General features: G+C 57.0%; 1 protein-coding gene across 6 annotated transcripts in view; it reads left to right on the top strand.

Moving 5' to 3' along the window:
- Positions 1-21,245, top strand: part of JAKMIP1 (janus kinase and microtubule interacting protein 1) — a 141,813-nt gene that overhangs the window by 83,195 nt on the left and 37,373 nt on the right. For 3 of the 6 annotated variants that reach the window (XM_043573008.1, XM_043573006.1, XM_043573009.1), the window contains 7 exons: positions 254-400; positions 1,570-1,710; positions 3,619-3,678; positions 4,075-4,188; positions 16,755-16,883; positions 18,131-18,259; positions 19,518-19,601. In XM_043573008.1, the coding sequence (XP_043428943.1) occupies positions 254-400; positions 1,570-1,710; positions 3,619-3,678; positions 4,075-4,188; positions 16,755-16,883; positions 18,131-18,259; positions 19,518-19,601 (804 nt within the window). The remainder of the gene's footprint in view (positions 1-253; positions 401-1,569; positions 1,711-3,618; positions 3,679-4,074; positions 4,189-16,754; positions 16,884-18,130; positions 18,260-19,517; positions 19,602-21,245) is intronic. The other 3 variants (XM_043573010.1, XM_043573011.1, XM_043573012.1) reach the window with 1 other exon arrangement.

Raw genomic sequence — 21,245 nt, 5'->3', positions numbered from 1 at the left:
GTCACTTGCCAGCGGGGTGCCCGGGGGCGGATCTGTGGGCCTCCCCTGTTGCCTTACGCGAGGCGCCCCCCGAGCCTCAGGTGGGATACTGTGTTTGGGATCCAGGTGGCTGTGGGATCTTCCTGGGGTTTGTGGTCCCGGCGGAGGCAGCTCCGGTCCCGGGTTAGACCCCTGCTGGCCTCCGCGGTGTGACTGACGTCAGCAGTCCGCTGGGCCTTACGGCCACCCGCCTCCTGTGTCTTTCTGATCGCAGCTGAAACGCTCCCGGGAGACCGAGGTCCAGCTGAAGCCCCTTGTGGAGAAGAACAAGCGGATGAACAAGAAGAATGAGGATTTGCTGCAGAGCATCCAGAGGATGGAGGAGAAGATCAAGAGCGTCATGAGGGAGAATGTGGAAATGGTGAGTCAGCCCTGGGTTCGAGTCTCCGTCTGGGCTTCTCCAGCCCCCGACTGACCCACGCAGCCCACGGTCTCCGCCCAGCCCCGCCTCCCCCCAGGAAGCTCGCCAGGGCTCTCCGCCCTCGCCCAGCCCTGCTGGCCCCGCTTCTCTAGGGGGCACGGTGTTGAGGGCCCTGTGCCCGGAGGCAGAAGGCCAGGCAGTGCCCGCAGCTGGGTCTGCGCCTCAGCCCTGCCCCCCCACCCCCTGCTGCCCCCCGGGGCCTCGGACACAGCCCCGTTCTTTCTGTGCCTCAGCGTCTTCGTCCATAAAGTGGGGGGGGGAGGCGGTTATCAGCACCGCGGGGCTGCCCAGAGGGTGGAGTGTTAGCATGGAAAGGCCTCACGGAATCCTTAGCTCTCTGCAGACGCTTTGCGCGTGAGAGCAACAGCCACCGTTGCATAAGGGATTTGCGTTTGCTCCCACCGGAGTGCTCGGTCTTTGTGGCCAGGGCGGTGTCTTGTAACTGCTGGCTCGTGGAGGAGTCCGAGGTTCATTGTCCCAAGCGGTGTCAGTCGCCCCTTTTCCAGCAAGAAGGCTGAGGCTCTGGGAGGTGGGGTGCCCTTCTCCCCGCACCCCAGCAGGCCCCGGTGTGAGGGGGACACGATCGCTGGTGGCGTGCCTTGCCTCCCCAGCTCCCTCGTCCAGCCTCCAGGGCCCGGGTCTGGACGACCACCTCCCACCCCCACGCCTGCCCAGCCCGTTCTCTCAGCCCGCGGCTTGCTTCTGGTCTGCACCTGTCCCCTCCTCCCACGTGGGGACTGGGTAGCCTTCTTCCCTCCTGCATCCCTGACCTCCCGCTGGGTGCTCCCGGACCTCCCGCTGGGAGCTCCCTGACCTCCCGCTGGGTGCTCCCTGACCTCCCGCTGGGAGCCCCCTGACCTCCCGCTGGGAGCCCCCGGACCTCCCGCTGGGTGCCCCCTGACCTCCCGCAGGGAGCCCCCTGACCTCCCGCTGGGCGCTCCCTGACCTCCCGCTGGGCGCTCCCTGACCTCCCGTTGGGCGCTCCCTGACCTCCCGCTGGGTGCCCCCTGACCTCCCGCTGGGAGCCCCCTGACCTCCCGCAGGGAGCCCCCTGACCTCCCGCTGGGTGCTCCCTGACCTCCTACTGGGCGCTCTCCCTCTGGCTGCAGAAAGAGAAGCTGTCGGCACAGGCGTCCCTGAAGCGGCACACTTCCTTGAACGACCTCAGCCTGACGAGGGACGAGCAGGAGATCGAGTTCCTGCGGCTGCAGGTTCTGGAACAACAGCACGTCATCGACGACCTCTCGCTGGTACGTTCGCGCTTGGTGACATCGCTCGCTGTGGCGCCGGGCGACGCGGTGTGACGAATGGCATCAAGGCTCCAGGGCGCTGCTGCTCATGCGGGTGGGGTCTCATGGAGCTCACCCGTGCGGGCACCTTGCTGCTTTAATTCAGCCAGACAGCAGCCTCGACTTTGTGTAAAAGACACCGCTGGTGCCTGGAAGCCGTCTCCATGGCTACTCTTTTTCTCAACTCTTCTCCCTGGTTTGCTGTTGCTAAGAAGCAGCATCCGTTTTAGGAATGGGTCATCTGGCCTGGACACAGTGGGCACAGTTTGTCCCTGAGAAGTCTTTTTTTTTTTTTTTAGCTTAGTTATTGCAGACCATGAACTTGAAAGCCTGAACCTTGTAATCAGGCTAGAATTTGAAGGGCTGGCTGAGACTCTACGTCTACAAGGTTAAGGGGAGAGGAGTGTGTCTTAGTAGGCGACTGTTATATCCAGAGAATCCTTTTTCTGTCTGTGAAAGGAGCTTAGGCACCAGTAAGAGAGCATCTGCGGGAAGCTTCAGTTGGACCCTAGAAGCAAAGCGTGTTCTTAATGCCCAAGAGGGAATGTGATGGTTCCACTCATGGGTCTTCCAAGAGTAGAAAAGCCAGTGATCAAAATTCTAGAAAAAGCTTTGACCATAACTGTCAAGTTCGCTTTGCTGGCCTATCTTCCTCTCTCTTTAAGTCCTTCCCTCCTTCCTTCCACCCACCAATCCATTCTCCCTCCCGTCCCTCCATCTATCTTTGCCTCCGTCCGTATTCCCATCTTCCCATCCCCCCTCCCTCCTTCCATCCCTCAGCTGTCCGGCCACCCATCCATCCATCATCCATCCATCCATCCACCCCTTCTTTCTCCCATAGCTTCTTCCTTCCATCTGTCCATCCATCCACCCTCTCCTTCCTTCCATCCATCCATCTATCCATCCTCTCATCTTCCCATCATCCTCTCTCTCCTTCCATCCCTTCTTCCTCCCATTTCTCCATCCATCCATCCATCCATCCATCTTCCCCTTCTTTCTTCCATACCTTCTTCCTTGTTTCCATCCTTCCTCTCATCTTTCTCCATTACCCAAAAACTTGGTAGAACGTAAGATGAAAGCACACCTTCAATAAAATGACGATAAAGTTGAAAGAGGAATGATAAACCAACAATCCCAGAAAAAATAAAGATCGCTGCATCCATTGAGATGAGGAGGGACGGATGGGTAGACCATAAGGGCTATAATCAAACAGCAGATTTGTCTCTGGGTTTCCCGGCAGCCAAGGGGAAAAGCAGGGCTGAGTTAGAAAGGAGAGACGTCCTGGTTTTGCTTGGAGTGGAAAGGCTGCCACTCCTTCTGCTGCCCTGCAGATGCCGATCTTACTGGCAGTGGCCACCAGGCAGCCACAGGCTCTTGTTTCTTTCTTAGGGACACGCTGCTTGGTAGGTTCTAGCCCCATAGAGCAAAGGAAGAACCTGAGAGTCAGAGAAATAAAACGCGTCACCTGGTTCAGAGGAGGCCCATGAAGATTTGGACCCGGCTCTGTCTGAGCTCAAAGCCGCAAACTATTTCATGCTGGGCTGTGGTCACTGACAGAACGGCGATCGCCAGTCAGCACTGCCTTGTGCTTTATGACTTCCAGCCCCCAGCGTAGACAGGCTGGGGCTTTCAGGATTGGCACACTTTGGTATTTTTTGGTCAAGACAGTCCCAGTCCCGTTAAGGACTCGAGTAAATGGGGCGGCTCTGTAGCGTGCAGTTCTGGGAGGCGGCCGTCACGCGGGTGCTCAGAACTTGGACGAACTCACACCCAGTGCCGACGGTGGGGAGGCGCACTTTGGGAGCCAGTTGGGTTGGCTGGTGTGATATGAGGCTGGCTGATAATGCCAACCGTTGTATCTCCTTCTAGGAGAGAGAACGTCTCTTGCGCTCCAAACGACATCGTGGGAAAGGTCTGAAGCCACCCAAGGTGAGTCTGCGGGGGTGTGGCTGTCCTGCTTGGTGTCCTGCATGGTCCAGGGGAGGGGGGAAACGCAAGCAATCCGTGAGGGGCCCTAACGGCAGGGACACTCACATGGCTGCACGTTTGGTGGTGAAAAAGCTGTTATCGCGTCTCTCGGCGCATCGGTTATGGCCGCGGACCAGTGACTGTAATTTATTCATGGAAAACTCACCGATGAATTCTGTCTGTAGGCCTCAGGCGCTGTTTGCCCCAAATTAAAAGCATAAATACTTAGACCTTTTGAAGGATTCAAAACGCACTCGGGCTTGGTTTCTGACATCTTATATCCCGTTCTAAAAAAAATCAGGAGCTTTGGGCTTCTTTTTGTTCGAATAACGCAGAACCGTGTTCTTTTTTTGGAAGATGTGGTTTTATAGAGACGGTGCCCAGATGTCCTGGCAGGGAGAGCACAGCTGGACGGGGAGAATTCAGACGCCACAGGGGCCACGCTGGAATAAACAGAGCAAATTGGGGCAGGTGTAAAAAAAAAAAAAAAAAAAAGAGTTTGCATTTAAACCCGTGAACCTCGTTTCACTGCCATAGAGACGTGGGTCTTTCGTTTGAACTAGACGCCCCTCCTGGTTTTTCTTTCAATAGGGATGTGGTTGTAGAGAAATCTTTGTCTTCTCTAGAGAAAACAGCAGTGTGGATGTGCTGCCGAAAAGCCACAGGCACGTGGCTCTCGAGGCTGGCAGCAGGGAGTGGTGGGGACTGGGGCAACCTGAGCAGGAGGCAACAGGGGGTAGTGCCACATACTCCAGTGGTGGGAGGGAGATGGGGATCCTGGTGCATCAGCTCCCTGGGGCTGCGTAACAAAGTACCCCACACCGGGCGGCTTGGAACAGTAGAAATGTCTTGTCTCGCGGTTTGGAGTCCGGGGGTCCAAAATAAAGGTGTCGGCAGCGCTGTGCCCCCTCTGAGACCCGTAGGGGAGTCCTTCCCAGGCTCTTTTAGCTTCTGGTGATTTCCTGGCACGCTTTAGCGTTCCTTGTCTTGAAGCTGCGTCACTCCAACCTCTGCTTTTGTCGTCAGAGACCATTCGCCCAGTGCGTCGCTGTCGTCCTATAAGGACACCAGTCATACTGGGTCAGGGACCCGCCCTCTTCCACCATGACCCTCATGTTAACCAAGTACTTCGGCAGTGACCTTGCTGAAGTGCCCGGGGGTAGGGCTTCAACATGTCTTTCTTGGGGAGAGGGGGGCGCAGTTCACCCCAAACACCTTACTTTATATCAAATCTAAGGATTTTAATCTAGTTACTGCTGAAAGGGGGACTTTGCACGTGTAAGTTTACCCATCAGGTGCCCTTAGGATGGGGATTATCTATGTGGCCCCAGTGTCGTCCCAGGAGCCTTTCCACGCAGGAGGAAGGCGGAAAAGGAAGGCAGAGAGAAGCAGTAGGGGGAGGTCATCAGAGAGAGTCAGAGTCTGGGAAGGACTCGACGAGTCAGTGCCAGCTCTGTGAATTGGGGGTGCAAGGGTGCTAGGCTCCCAGGAGCAAAGGCGGCTACAGCATCCGTCCTTAGGGGATCTGGGTTCTGCAGACAACCCGCATGAACTCGGAAGCAGACTCTTCCCAGAGCCTCTCTGGAAGCGACGACAAACAGCTTGATTTTGGCAATAAATCAGGGTGAGACCGAAACACAGAACCAGTCCGGGGAACCAGGACTCCTGACCTACGGGACTGGGCGATGATGCGTTCTGTTGTCTCAGGCTGTAAAGTTTGTTGTAATTTGTTACAGCAGCAATAGCAGTGAGTGGCCCAATGCGTATTTAGCATTTTTCTTCCTCCCTCGTGGAGCGTTGGGGAAGGGCTTGGCCAAGGTCGTCCTACTGTGGAAAGGAGGGCTGTAGTGTTTTTCCTTTGTACATTTATGGATGTGCTTCCCTCTTCCTAATCATTCCAAGCCATCCCTGTTCAGACATCCGCCCTTATGGAGAAATACCATAAAGAATATTCTTCAATAAACACATTACGTAAGTTTTTCTATAATATAGACCCACAGGGGAAGAGTAAGGAATCAAGTGATGTCCATATTTTAAACTCAGATAATATCGAACATGTCTAAAAATCTCCTACTGATTTTTCGTCTCGCTGGCCATAAACGCACTGGCCTCTTTCTCTCTACCTTGCCAATACTGGGGAATATTAACGTTAAATGTGTTGTGAGCAGTTTCTCCCTGACCTCCTTTTATCATTTTATTTTGCATCAATTTGTTCATATACAGTAAGAGATTATTTTATGAAATTGAAAAAAAACATCTAAGGATGTTAAATGTTGGCACAAATGTTGATAGAACACTCTATGGCCCAAATAAAATGTATCTGTGGGCCGAATTGGGACACTTGGCTGAGTGGTCACGTATGCTGTGTTTTTGAGTCCTTATAGTCACCCCGTGAGGCTGGCGTTTTGTTTTCCATTTGATGGTTACAGGAAGCACGTAGGTATAGGGGATAGAAATAGCTCAGAGACCAAGTGAGCTGACAAGGGGGAGGCTCAAATTCAAGTCTGGGCTCCAAGGCCCACGTTTCCACCACTAAGTCAAGCTGCATGAGGCACATGTCTCTATGTACTGACCTCAGAGACTCAGAAAGGGAAGTGGCTCAGCACTGTGTGTTTAATTTATTTTTTATTAAAAACATTTTTTTAATGTATTTTTTCATTTTTGAGAGAGAGAGAGAGAAAGACAGAGCACGAGCGGGGTGCGGCAGAGAGAGAGGGAGACACAGAATCCGAAGCAGGCTCCAGGCTCTGAGCCATCAGCACAGAGCCCGATGCAGGGCTCGAACTCACGAGCCGTGAGATGGTGACCTGAGCCGAAGTCGGACGCTCAACCGACTGAGCCACCCGGGCGCCCCACAACTTGTTTATTTTTAAATATTCACTTTTACTGGGGAAGCAATATCACAGCACCACAGACTAACCTGAGAAATAAGCAAAATGTCACCCACGGGGCCTCCCTGGCGCCATCTATGCTGGCGTTTTATGCAGCCCCTCCCCCACCCCCAGCCCTTGATCTGCCCCATCTTTTTCTTTCTTGATAATGTAACTATGACTGTAGAGTATGCTGTTGCTTCCTGTTTTGTTTTGTTTTTTTACTTAACGTTCTACCATAAAGCATTTATCCGTGTCATGACCCTGTCGTCATACAAACAAATTTTTATGGTTATATAATCCGTTGAGTAGATGGGCCATAAATTTGTGTTCCATTCGGTGCGGTACATGTTTGCTTTTAGCTCCTGGCAGCTGTAACTCCTGGCGCGGGGTGTGTTTACGGTAGGCAGCGTTCTGGGCCGGTTCTGTTGTATTCCCTGGGTGTTGACCGTTGCTTTAAGGGACTGGACTTTCTGCTTCTGTAAATGCCACCCCGGTGGCCTCCTTTTGTCCAGGAAGCTGCGCCAGGGTCTGGATTGTTCCCATGAACAGATTCCCGGAAGCTGAAATATGGATCCACAGGGTGTGAAGGCTTTGGTGGGGAACACGCGACCCCCTGTGCCGTACGGAAAACACGCATCATTTCGTACAGCTGCCAGTCATGTGCGTGAATGCCGTTTTCACCACAGGATGTGTTGAAACAGCAGTGGTCTAAAGGCATTCGGCCTGGAGAGCTGGGAGTATTGCAGCATTGTGCGCCCCATAAAGCTTCTAAAGTAGGGGGGCACCTAGTCGGCTGAGCATCTGACTTTAGCTCAGGTCATGATCTCGTGTTTGTGAGTTCGAGCCCCGCGTCAGACTCTGTGCTGACAGCTCAGAGCCTGGAGCCTGCTTCTGATTCTGTGTCTCCCTCTCTCTCTGCCCCTCCCCTGCTCATGCTCTGTCTCTCTCTCTCTCTCTCTCTCTCAAAAATAAATAAACATTAAAAAAAATTGTTTTAGAAAGCTTCTAAGTAGGGTTTTCAGGAGTCCCCCTGTTGAGCTGTGACTTTATTTTTCAAACCTGTATGAGAGTTCGTGGAGTAAGGAAGATTCCATTGTCCTTTTCCCGATTTCCTTTATGGGAAGAGAACTTTACAAGGGCCTAGAACTGACTTGTGGTTTGCTAGGCTTGCGCGCACAGCAGGTGAGGAGGTCAGGAGCTGTGTCCTGCTCACTGCAACCCCTTCACCGTCTCGGCACAGAGTACGTGTCCCTAAACAGTTGTTGAGTGAATAAGCAAATTGCTTGTACTGGCGAAGCGTGTTTGCACAACACTGGATCGTGTCAAAGGATGGGATGTTCGGTCCCTAAGTGAAATAGTTCACTGCCACCAGAAGGCGGGGTTTGGGAGTCTCCATGGGCATTTGCCTGAGCCGTGCGCAGTCTTCTCAGCTTAACTGTTTCTATGACCCACGAACCTCTTGTCTTTGTCTCAAGATTCAAGATAGAACAGTTTCCCCCACATGCTCCTGCTTACTCCTGGAGTTGTCCAGGGCAGGTGGGGACCTGCACAGGTTTGTAACCCCCTAGGGCTATCTCTCGGGCCTGGGCAGTGTCCCTTTCTTCCCTCCCGCAGGCTGCTGGGATTCAGTAGTTTCCTTTCCCCTTGAATGCCTCCATCGTGCTCTGTCTGCTATGTATTTGTGTATTTTACCACTTTGCCTGGGCCTTTGTTGGGCACCGATCTTTGTGCCAGAATTTTCTGGGAGTCTGACAGCCCGTCTCTGCTCTCTGGCTAGTTCAAGCTTCCCTGGACTCTGTGTTTCCCCCAGAAGGGGGTTTGTTCTCCGGTCCCACATCCACACCCCAGTTTGCTGCAGCTAATCGTGATGGCAGAGCAGTGGTGAGATCCAGCCCTCATCCCGGGTGGGGGGGACCCTTACGCCCCAAAGGCTGCTGACGCTGTCTCACCGTGCTCCTGGGGACAGAACCGGTGCGGGCGTTTCGCCTCGGGACCCTGCTATTCAGCACCCCCATGGGGAGTTGCGGGAGAACCCCCGGCGGTCCCCCAGGCCCCATCTGGGGAGGGTGGGCTTGCTCCGCAGAAGTCCAGTGTCACGGTTGAACCCTACACGGAGCCCCTGTGGGCGGTAGGTTTGCTGCCTCTGAAACTTGCTGTCTAACAACGTGGAGCTGTCTCAGTAGAAAGCTGAGCACGCGAGCGTGGCTAAAATCGGCATGGTTTGCGCACACACCTCGGTTACCGTGGGGCTGGGGTCTCGGCTGAAGCTGAGACCCCATAGCCTGTAGCCGTGTGAAGGTCCGGTCCAGCTCCTGGCTCTGTGGCATTGACCTGGGGGAGCCTGTTTCCTGGTTCTTACCACGATCACCACATCCAGAAGATTATACAGAGCATCCGGCTCTGTGCCTGGTATGTAGTCAGGGATCCACAAATTATGATTCATCCTTCTCCCTTCCTCTTAAATCGACAGCTTTCCTTTGGAGGGCCTGTTGATTACAGATTCCCAGGTCCCGCCCTTGATTTCCCCCGTTCTAATTTGTGTCCTCTTTTTTCAAAAGAGGGACCATCTCAGGTGACAGTGAGGTGAGCTCTTGATGCCCTTTATTATTTTTTGAGATGTTTATTTATTTACTGGGGGGGGGGGGCAGAGAGGGAGAGAGAGAATCCCAGGCAGGCTTCACGCTCAGCACAGAGCCCGATGCGGGGCTCGATCTCCCAATGGTGAGATCATGACCTGAGCTGAAATCAAAAGTCAGATGCTTAACCGACTGAGCCACCCCGGTGCCCTGTGCCTGTAGACAGTAGTCAGCCTTTGCAAGAGGCTGGGAAACTTGCTGAGAAATACCAAAGTACCATGGGAAGAATCGCCCTTCCGAAGGCCCGAGTGTCAGTACACGGCCCCCCGGTCCCCATACGGACCCTGGGACTGCTGATGCCTGAGGAGCTTCTGGTGGGTCACTCGTGGTCAGTGGCTCTTGTATCACTGCTCATCGGACACTTAGGGCCTATCCAAAGTTGACCTTGTGCCCCCAAGGCCAAGCCTGCTCCTTCGTGGTGGGAAGGACAGGGTGCCGGCCGCTGCCCTGGAACAGGAGCCGGTGTGCACGCCCTTCTGTGGCTAGGGCACCCGGACGTTTGTCGTCACGTGCCACGCTTTCCGTTTCTAAGTACCCAGAGGAATCCCATTTCCCCCGTATTGTCGTTTCCACTCGACTCTGCTCCTGGGCCGTCCTTCCCCGCAGCTCTGTCGCCAGCTGCCTCTGAGCGAGGTGCGGCTGGACCGCGTGTGCCTCGTTCACGGGGCTGCCTGCAGTCCCCGGCACAGTCCCCCCTCGCCGCGGGGGCTCCGTAACTTGCACTAAGTGAACGTTAGTCATTTCAGGCCACTTGCCAGCCCGGCTCCCCACTGTTGGCTGGCCTGAGGCTGAAGGCTTTTGCTGCGTGTATCATTCCCTGGAGGGGATGAGGGCTTGTTCCCTCCAGGCCGGGCAGCGACCCTGTCACCTGTCCCCTCCTCCACGGTCTGGCAGAGCCTCACATCAGAAGCATGAGGGGCCCCAGACGCTGTTCCCATGCTGCCCGCTGGGTTTGTGGGGCCCATTGGTACAGGACTCTGGATTTGGGTCCCGTGGGTAGAGCATGGGGACAATTGTGCAGGCACAGAGCCTGCGTCCCGGGCCACACCCGGGCCGCCGAACGGCCCAGCCATGCACACCGTCCGCATGTGTTGACCTGGGGCAGCCCTGCACGTTGCTGGGTAGCAGGAGGAGGATGGGGCTGCCCAGGGCACGTCATCCGGCAGAGCAATGACCGCGGGACATCGAGGCCACACCTGAAGACTTTGGAATGGACAGGAAGTCAGGGCGGCTCCAGGCAGCATATTCAAATGGGACAGGAAACCCCAACACTGGGAATGAGGCCTCTGGAGAAGAGCTGGCTGGGGGCTGGCCTGCAGCCCCAGGCCTCCTGCCTAGCGTTTAGGCGACCCCAGAGCCAGCGGGGAGGGGCTTGAGGCAGAGGCTGTCTGATCCCAGACCCGTCCTGCCAGGCCTCTGCTTTCTCCAAGGTTCCTTCGAGCCCTTATCCGCTTGTCCTGGGACCCCCTCTGCTTTCTTGGCTGCCCCCTTGGCTTCCAGCACGTTCCTCCCTCCACAGCTCCCAGAACCGTCTTGTTGAGGCACAAGTCTGGCCTCGCCACCTTCTTCCTAAGAACCCTACGCTGGCTCCCCGTTTACCAGGGGATAAAGTTGGGGCCCCTTGGGCAGCTCTCAAGGCCTTTTGGGACCCGGCCCTGCTCACCTCCTGCTGTATCCCCCTTGGCACACCCTGGCTCCAGTCCCTTGGGTTTGCCGTGTGGCCTCATCTCCAGACCCCGTCTCGGGCCGGCGCCCTCACGTCCTCTGCTCCTGACCGCCTCCTGTTCCTTCAAGATTCGGCTGAGTGGTCCCCGTTTTCGACAAGCCGTCACCCTCACAGCAGCGGGCCCTTTCTCTGGGCTTCCTCAGCCCTCTGCTCCTTCTGCCCCGACACGTGGCGCAGTCTCCCCATCTTCTTCTTCTGAGGCCCTGTGCTCGGAGGATCCGGGGTGCTGTGGTCGAATGCGGTTGATGGCAACACGGAGAGCAGGCGTTGGGGGCCACGCGGTCTGTCCTGCAACCCAGGGAGCAGGGCTGTACCCGTGGCTTATGCCTGGGGTCCTCAGTCGGGCTTCCCGGGTCAGGTGCTGGGACAAGGCGGACGTGGTGGTCACGAGGCATTCTGTCCCATCTGGACTGCCCCGGGCCTGAGGTTTCTCACGTCCACCGCGAGCCCAGGGCTGACGGCCAAGGCAGTGTGGCTCTCAGCCCCTCCCATCCTCCATCCCTCTTGCCATCAACCTGGGCACGGCAAAATGTCAGGTGACAGGGCGCAGAGGGGTGTCCCCGCCTTTGAGGAGCTCTGGCCGAGGTGAAGGTCTTAGTAGGTCCGAGAGCCAGCGGGACAGGACACGTCTCATGGTTTCCCCAGAGCCAGGAAGGCACCTGCCAGACAAAGGCGGTCCCTGTTTCTTCTTGAGGGTCCAGGTGCACAGCTGCCTGGCGAGAAATTGGCTTCAGGCTTGTCCCAGAACTCAACAGTTTGCAGACGGCATGATTTCTAGGATTATCGTCCCCTCTTCCATTAGCCAAGATTATTTTCATTGGGAGTCTCAAAAACCCAAAGTCATTTAAGAAGGGAAAGGGATTTATATCGCTGCTAAGTCTGGAGGTGGCTGGTTTCAGGCACGGCTGGATCCAGATGCCCACACGATATTGCCGGGAACGTGTCTCTCCACCTTTCCACCCTGCTTTCCTCTGGGCTGGGCTCTTTCTCAGGTAGGGTCTCCCCATGTGGTCACCTAATTGGCTTCGGCGGCTTTAAGCTGGTGTTACACTGCCTAGCAATTTCTGTACTAGGAGGGCATCTCTCCTCTGTGGTTCCAGCAAGAGTCCCAGGGCGCGCGTTCCTTGGCTCAGTTTGGTCACAGGCTTGTCCCTGAACCAGGCCCAGGGAGCTCCTCATTTGGAAACATGAGTGAAAGGCTTGGGGGGCATAGCTCGTATCGTGGCTACTTTGAAAGGAGCAGAGTATCAAGCATTATTAAAATTGAAAGTTATATATGCACTTGTTTGCCTATGTTTTGCTTTTGTGGTTGCCCTTCGCCTTTTAGTATCGCTTGAATATCTTTCGAAGTACGGAGGTCTTACCTTTTTATGGTGTCATCTGCCCATTTTGTTCCACATGTGGGTTTTCACCTTGGATGTTTCGCGGAGAGAAGCTTCTCCAAGAAATGCGGGCTTCCGTGGGGGCCCCGCGTGGGCGGGAGCACCGGGCCTGCACCCCTGCGGTCCCCCTGTGGCTAGTGGCTTCATCGGTCTGTATAAACGGTCAAACAAATGCTGAGGGACAGATCACTGAGAATCCTGTGAATTCAGTGGGTCCAGGGTGCACGTGGGGTGGCCGGGACGGACAGACAAATTGCCCAAGCGCACGAGGCGGGAGGCGCCTCCTCGTTTTGGGCTCTGGTCCGGAAGAAGCTGTCTCCGCATCCATCGTGGTTGCTAGTGTGGTGTCCCCAGGGAGCCTCGTGATCACCCGGGGCCTGTGGGAGGGCGCTGACGACAAGGCAGCTCGAGGAGGGAGAAGCCGTGTGACTAGCGTGCCAGCCTGGCCCCTGGATCTGCCCTTGGGCTGGCGGCCTTGCCCACGAAGCCCGATCTCTGTGCAGGAAGCCTCGGGCACAGTGGGCTCGGCGTGGTGGAGGGAAGGAGAATGTTCCGGGAGAGAAGCAGCGCTTTCCACTAGGACTTGAGAGAGGTCCGCAAGCAGACGCCAGTGAGGCTGCTTTTGGCCCACGGGGCGCACACGGGGCCCACGCGGGCTCCACCCCCCTGCCCGGCAATGGGGTACATCCTCTTCGTGCTGTACTTCTCCTTTTTCCTCTGTCTCTGTGCCCTGGTGTGTCTGTACTTTTCCGGTTGTCAGGAGATGACCTACAAGCATGAAGGTAAGCGTCTGGCTCTGGGCGGCCGCGGTTCGGAGCGAGGACACGGCCGAGGCTGGGAGGCCCCTTCCGAGCTGGCGGTTGGTGGTCCCGAGTGATGCAGGGGGACAGGAGACGGGGCTCAGAGGCCGGAGCCAGCGGAGGGAGGTTTATTTCGGACACACTACACCCCACCCCCCCTCCCCCGGTGCCTTTTGATCTGCTGAGAACGACCACCTCTGTGTGTGCAAGGTGCAAATGGACCAGACACGTTTATTTTTCACTTGGGCCCAAGCTGCATTTAAAACATTTGCATGAGTTTCTATTTTATTTTTATTTTTTTTTAATGTTTATTTATTTCTGAGAGAGAGAGAGAGAGAGAGAAAGAGAGCACACGAGCAGGGAGGGGCAGAGAGAGAGGGAGACACAGAACCTGAAGCAGGCTCCGGGCTCTGAGCTGTCCGCACAGAGCCCGACGTGGGGCTCGAACTCACGAGCCCTGAGATCATGACCTGAGCTGAAGTCGGACGCTTAACTGACTGAGCCACTCAGGCGCCCCTGGATTAGTTTGTAAAGAGGAGTCAGCAAGGCAAGACTCCGGGGGGTAGAGAAAATGGGAGTCTTGGACGAGCGAGCTCCTTCCGTAGGGAAGATGTGCCACCCTGAGCAGAGACGGGGGTTTATGCTCCCAAACTACCTGTTCCCGGGAAACAAATGCCCGGGGGATCTGAGCAAGGTGGACGCTCTGAAAACTCAACGATTTCCCCAGTGCTTGGCTCTTTAAGAAAGAGGAAACCATGTTTTCTAGATGATTCTGTCATTCCTCGGAGGCAGGCGCTATTATTCTACATATATTTTGAAAATGCAGCATAAGGCACCGGTGGCATTGTCCTTAAACAAACCAGCCCCCAGATTTTCTCTTTAAGCATTCCAAGGTCTGTTTCTCTCTTGCATTTATTAACAAAGGCATGAATATATGCAGTACTTCTAGACTTCCTGCATAATACAAGAGCTTTTAAGAACCTAATCCTTCCAGGAAACAAACTCGTCCAGCCTGTATGTTCCGCAAGGTTGGGGAGAGGGGGTCGCGGCATCTGCAGATTCGCCTCCTGTTGTGAGAGGGTCAGAATGTGAGTGTTTGGCCTCCCCAGCCCTGCTCCCTACAGAACCTCATCCTGCCTCCCTCACCGCCACATGCTTCCCTGGGGTCTTGGTCTCTGGGGCCACCCTGTACTGAGGGGCTCCATTCGGGTCTGGGGTTCGGCTGATGACAAAAGCAGCACTACTTTAAACGCACGTCTGCAGCATCCGGAGGGAACGCCCCGTGTCAGGACTCGGTAGCGGAGTGCCCAGCTAGCCGTCCTGCAAGGGTTCAGGAGGCAGATCAGCCCGGGTAATGAACAGAGGCGTCACAACGGTCCGCGAGGCTGACCGTGGGTGTCGTGTCCCGAGGCTTTGGAGAGACTGTGGCAGGATGGTTCCCGGGGACTCGGTCAGCGTGCGTCACTGCTCGCTGCCAGTCGACACGGCAGCAAACACAGAACTGTCCCCAGAGGCCTCGCAATTAGCCGTGTTTACAAGAAATAGGGTCGGGTGAATGGCTGCCGGGAGAAATGAGGAGCCTGGAGCTCGGGGCGGTGAGCTGCATGCGTGCGTGCAGAGGACCTCTGAGTGCCGTAGACCTGTCGCTCCTGAAGGTGCCGTTGTCACCATCAGGATGTCGTGGCCGCTGCCCCCTGGAAATCGTCTGGAGAGTTTTCGATGCCTGCATTCAAGTGAGGTTTCTCATCTGGAGAGGAGATTGGGGTATATGATTGTCTGCAACCTCTACTTGGAGAGAAGGAATCATGGAAAGCGGACAGAACCTAATAGGTCCCCACAGTCCTACCTGCTAAACTCACCCGGGGTGGGTAACCGGGCGGGGGTCCAGCGGTGCTGGCTGTGTGAGTGAGGGCAAGGGCTGTCGCACGCGAGCCCGAAACTAGGGGCAAACAAGTTGCTTTAGCTCTGAGTTCGTTAACGAAGACATGTTCACGAATACGCATTTAAAAACCGGTGTTGACCCAGTATGCCAGACTCTGAGCCACAGTGGGGAATAAAAAAGCCCAGATCTCTGCCCTCACTGTCCTCCTGGGTGCCTCTAGCAAAACCTCTCGAGAAACTCTAGCTGGAGAAGATGACAGAGCAGTCTACTCCGTCTCCCTCTCCCTTCCTGATTCAGAATTCTTTCTTTCTATTTTATTTTATTTTTTCTTAAACGTTTTTTAATGTTTATTTATATTTGAGAGAAAGAGAGAGTGCAGGGGGAGGGGCAGAGAGAAAAGGAGACACAGATTCAGAAGCTGGCTGTCAGCCCAGAGCCCGACGCAGGGCTCGAACCCACGAACTCTGAGATCGTGAGCTGAGCCGAAGTCGGACGCTTAACTGACTGAGCCACCCAGGCGCCCCTTAATTATGTTATTAATTGTGGTACCGGCCACATTTTTCTTACATCTGGGTGCACGAGATTGCAGACATATGCCCGCTTAAGCAAGCAGGTTAGGACGGGTCCTCAGCATGTGGGGTGTGCCCCGATCCCTCTGTGGGGTGAGGCATGGGGAGGGGGCTCTGGGAAAAGCCAGGTTCTGGGTGAACCAGTGGGAGCCTGGGGCTCGGCTGTGGATTTAATTATGGTTCTTTCTTCATGGCCATGAAAAGTACTCATCGGTTGTAAGAAACAAACAAACGAACAAAACATTGTTCCTAACACAAGGGAGGTCGATCTGGTGACTGTGGGTTGATGTCTGCAGACCCCCCCCCCCCAGGAGACTGAGCGAAGCTCCTTGTGGTGGGGAGCACGGCTGGTGTTCATCAGGTGGTGTTCCCCAGGCCCCGCCCAGTGTGTGCCCCTAGAAGGTGCTCAGTCGGGGGTTTGCCGATTGAATGCGGGCGTGTGTGCGAAGCCCCCTATATCACGGTATTTGGGGTGGGCAAAGTACTGGGTGGGGTAGCCAGGAGGCTGGCGCACAGAGCGGTAAAATTTCCTCCGACTCTGAGCGATGGACGCGTGAGGGGTCCGTTGCACTGTTCCTTCTCATCGTTTCAGTGCCTCAAGGTTTCTAGACTCAAAAGTTAAACAAAATTTGCCCCTCAGTGGAGGTCCGGTGAGGACCCGGGCCACACACTCACCCAGCCGGTTGGAGCCCGGGGTCCATCTGCGGGCCCTCTGCCCCCTTCACCTTTCCCCGTGCCTGGCACATAGAATGAGACGTCTCACGTGGCCCCCTGCCCCTCCTTAGTAGGACCCACACGGGCCCATCGAGGGTCGGCGTGCCGGGCACAGCGGATGCGTGACCTCTCTCTGCGCTCTCGGGTGAGGCGGGGGCTCCCTGTCCGTCTGATGGAGAAGGAAGTGGGCGCTCAGGGGGGCCGAGGGACCCGCAGAAGGAGTGCCGGGTCAGGCCAGCGTGCTCTGCTGTCCCCACCCTCCACCACCTTCGGCCGCCTCCTTTCCACCCGTTCAATCACAGACCCCGCCAACTGCCTCTTGGGACGCCCTTGGGGCCCCGGTGTGCGTAGTCGCCCCCGTGCCTGGGGTGACAGGGCGGGTAGGGCGGCCGGGGGGAGGGGGGACTCGGCAATGCTGAGTCCGTTCCTGATGTCACGCACGTTGCGTTTTCCAGAAGCATGTTGTGGAGACATTTTTTGGATTTGATGAGGAGTCTGTGGACTCGGAAACCTTGTCAGAAACCTCCTGCAACACGGACAGGACGGACAGGGCCCCAGCCACGCCCGAGGAAGACTTGGATGATGTAAGCACCCCCGCACCTGAGGTGCTGTGGGCACACGCCTCCGGCCTCTGACAACCGCCCCTGTCGCTCCCCGGTGTAGAGATTTCCGCCCCGAGGACCTGTGACGTCTCAGCCTGCAGCCTCGAGGGCAGGAGGCCCCTGCTGGGCCCGGCCTCCATGAAGGCAAGGGGGGCACCAGCAGCATGGAGCGGTCCCTTCCCCCCCCCCCCCATGTCACCACCCCAGTGGTGGCCTCGCCGTTACCTTTTCAATTAAAATTGCTGCATGGTGGTCTGTCCCTGTCCCCCCTGCACACGCGGGCACACATGCACACACGTATGCACAGGCTCACAATGCTCACAGAGGCACATACACACGCCGACAAATGCACGCACAGGGACCCCACCTGGCGGGCAGGACACGGTTGCCTTGTCCTCACGAAGGCGACGCCTCACACAGGAGAGAACGCTCCCAGTGCTGGAGAGCGTGGAGGGCGGGAAGAACCCTCGGAAGCCCTCTCACCCCGAGCCACCAGCCTCACAGTCCCCGACCAGCGCGCACATCCAGGCTCATGACCGCGGCACTAAGTGAGCCGGACTCACAGAGGCGTGAAGGGCGGCTCTGTCCTCGCCCGCCCGCCCCTCGCCGGCTGGGCTCTCTGGGGAAACCCGAGTAGAGCACGGTCACACCAGACACGGGCCTTTTTCGATTTTCCTTTGGCACCAGCAGTTTGTAACGGGCAGCTTTCGGCACCCAACGCCGTGTTCCACGTCCCCGTCTCTGGTGAGCACGCGGGACTTTTCACGTGGACGCGCACGGAGCCTTTAATGTCAGAAGTGTCCCCTAACGGGTGCTTCCCAGTTTTCACAACCACAAAGATGTGCCACTGGCCAGCCAGTCGCTGCACCCTTGCGTTCCTGGGGGGTTGTCTTCGGAGAGATTCCTGACGTGAGAAGCACGGGGGGAGGGGGCACAGAAACGTCCACCCGTGGGGTCCGGGCTGGCTCAGGGGCGCTCTTCCCCTGCCTCCCTTGCACGTGACTCAGGGATTCCGGGCTTCCGCGAGCTCCCGGGGAGGGCGCTGACGATGACGGGGACGGCGTCTCCTCCCGCAGCCTGTCACCCGGGGTCCCCAGTTACATCCCGGCGGTGACCGGCTCCCCCCGAGGAACTGTGGGCAGCGGCTGTGAGGGCCGGGTGTGTGCTTCCGGGCTGAAGCCTCACCACGTCACATGCTCTGTTGTGTCTCTCTTCTCCGGCACGTTCAGACGACGACGAGAGAAGAGGCCGACCTGCGGTTCTGCCAGCTGACCAGGGAGTACCAGGCCCTGCAGCGGGCCTACGCCCTGCTTCAGGAGCAGGTGGGGGGGACGCTGGATGCTGAGAGAGAGGCCCGGGTGAGTGCGCAGAACGCCAGGTCCCCGCGCCCCGCCTTTGACGCTTGGAGGGGGTTGTGCGAGCTGATGGGGGACACCGTGGGCAAATCCGTGGGCCACCGTGTGACCGCAGGCGCGGCCAGAAGAAACGATGCTGTGGTCCGGCACACGTCACGCGTGCCGTCTGTTGGCAGGAATGCGTTCAGACCCCAGGGCTCAGCAAGGACCCTCCTCTCCCTCCCAGGCTGAGAAACCCCTGTGCACATCCCAGCGTGCTCCCAGCCCTCAAGGCGCTTTGGTCCCTGCCGGCCACCCAGGGCTGGGCCAGGCCCCCCGTTGCACTGAGCTGAGCTCTGCCTTCCAGGAAATTCCACCCGCTGGCCCTTACCCCACCCTCGGGAGTCACATGGGCCGGCGGCTGCCTGCCCCTCCTTCTGAAAGCGAGGGGCCCCCCAGACACAGTGCTTTACCCAGCACAGTCCCCATATCGTTCCCACGACAGCCCCGTGAGGTAGGGGGTGGCAGATGAGGCTGGAGTGGGGGAGAGGAAAGCTTCTTGTGCCCCGGTGGAGTTCAGCCTGTAACTTTGTAGGTCGGAGGAGGTAACAGGGCTGGGCTCGGTGTGGCCTGCCTCCTGTGGCTGCCAGCGTTTAAAAGTCAAGAGATTTCGCGTAGAGATTCAGGTTCCTTACCTCTCTCGGCGGCTCACAACGTGCTCGGCCCGGCAACAGCGGGCTTCCTGTTCACGTGGTGGCGGCTTTGGGCCGCGGCTGAGTGGGGATTTCGCCTGAGGGGGCGGGGACGTGTGCCTCAGTTGGTCCCGATCCCCACCCCCCGTGCGACCCCACACTCAGTCTGCTTCCCTCACTTACATACCCGCCCGGTCCTTGAGACACTTGGGTTTTCAGCCCTTCCCGTAGGTGATAAAGGGACGTGTCTGGGAGCGTTGGTAGAGGCAGCCGCTGAACGTGGTCAGAAAGCCAGGGTGGGGACCTTGACATCTGGCTTCCGGCTCGCTTACCCCCTTGTAGAAATGAACCCCTTCTCTAGGCTTCCGTGTCAATGTCTGTAAAATCCAGGGGAATAGAGCCGATGACCCCTCAAGGTCTTTTGGTTCTTAAACGTGTATAACGTGCAGGCAAGTGACCCCACGTGCCGGCTGCGAGCCCTTGCTCCCCCACACGGACGTGCTTCCAAGGCCCGGATCGTGGTGCGGTCCTTTCCACCCTTGTCACCCATTCGCGGTGACGCGCTCGCTTTTTGGCCCTTTTCTCCCCAGACTCGGGAACAGCTCCAAGCTGACCTGCTGAGGTGTCAGGCGAAAATCGAAGATTTGGAGAAGTTGCTCGTCGAGAAGGGACAGGTGAGTGGCATGAGCACGCGGCTCTTTGCGTTTCTGTCCCCTCGTGGTGTCCCCGTGGCCTTGGTGCTGGGGGGCGGAGGACCCCCTCCACGGTCTGTGTGGTTTGCTCCAGAGACTTTAGAGAAAAAAATCCCTAGCAGAGCCCAGCGAGAATATCCTACCAGAGGTGCCTGTTTGCAGAGTTTTTATCGAAATCAAACCACGAAATGAAATTCTAACGTGGCGTTTTCTTTGTGGGCCAAATGCTCAGAAGTGGGAGACGCTTCACAAAGCGAGGTGGTGACCACAACCCGTTTTGACTTGACTCTGAACGAAAAGCTGCCACTGGTTCTCAAGACCCAGTTGTGAAAGTGAAGGGGATCCCCGCCTCCCGGCTTCCCGGCTGTGGCCCCGTCACGTGCCCTCCAGGTCCCTGAGTTTCTCGGAGCCGAGTCGCCTCCACATGCACCTTCTCTGAACGTGACAAGGCCCGGTTGACAGCAGGGAACAGTAAAGAGGCAAAGCCCAGCCCCAGACCCATCCCCTGGGTTAGGGGAGACCGTGGAGGGTGGTCTGGGCAGAGGTCCAGCCTCCCCGAGGGTTACGTCCAAAGGCGACATCACCCAGGGGTCAGCGCGGGTCGGCCACGCTCTCCGCGGTAAGAGATAAACCAGAACTTCGCAGTGGCTTTACCGCGGTGAGGTTTGTTTCCTACTCAGCACCCTTCCTGTCCCTCCCGCAGGGGGGGTTGTCCACTCCATGTGGTTACTCAGGGATCCAGTGCTGGGGCACCAGCCTGGATATAACGGCCCCGTCGACCTCTTGCCTTCCCCCTCAGAGGGCAGGAGAAGGCAGTTTGCTCCCTGGACACGTTTCACCAAAACAAGTCACGTGGCTACACCTGACGGTGGGGGTGCCGTGCGGGTAGGGGGTGGGGAGGTCTGGCAAGGGCTCCCCGAGGTCCTGGGCTGGGACACAGGGGCTGGCGGTGGGTGTTTAGGGAAGGGGGTGTATGAGGTTCTGAACAGATGGCTTAGAACTAACTCTGAGCAGTTAGTGGCTCTAGGGCTCGGGTGGTGGCTGAGATTCGAATTCAAGCAGACGGCCAGTAACCAGGGCTGGGGGTACCCGCGAAGCCGCCCACGGCGGCAGCATTGTGGCCGGCGCTGATCGGCCAGCCCTTGGGCACTGCTTACATAACCGTGGTCCAGAACATTCCACGGAGGCAGGACAGCGGTGAAGAGCTCATACTCCGGGACCGACTTGGCAGGCATGTAGCACAACCCACGCGACCGACATTGTCTCTTTGTGCCTCAGTTTACTCATCTTTAAAATGGGGGTGATATTAATCCTTCACATACTGGGGAAGCAGAAGTGGTAAGAGGAAGCAGCCTGGGGAACAGTCCAGGTGGGAGAGAAGGCTGTCTTCAGACTCCCGTCCACCTGCCACTGTCCTCGGCCCCTCTTCCAGGCTGAGCTCACATAGCTCCTGACCACCGTCTTCGACTAAGTTACGCCCCACCCGTGGATGCTAGGTCCTTCCTATGTTTGCAGGCTTTTTCTGCTCTCAGCACCTTATAAATGAAAGGGCCACGCTGGGACAAAGCAAATGTCCATTTGTTCAGTGAGCGCTCACCAGAGCGCTTGCCCCACGCCAGGCTCTGT

Source organism: Prionailurus bengalensis, chromosome B1, assembly GCF_016509475.1.
Source record: "Prionailurus bengalensis isolate Pbe53 chromosome B1, Fcat_Pben_1.1_paternal_pri, whole genome shotgun sequence".
NCBI lineage: Eukaryota > Metazoa > Chordata > Mammalia > Carnivora > Felidae > Prionailurus > Prionailurus bengalensis.
Note: the sequence above shows the minus strand (reverse complement) of the source record. Positions and strands in the feature narration are given on the sequence as shown.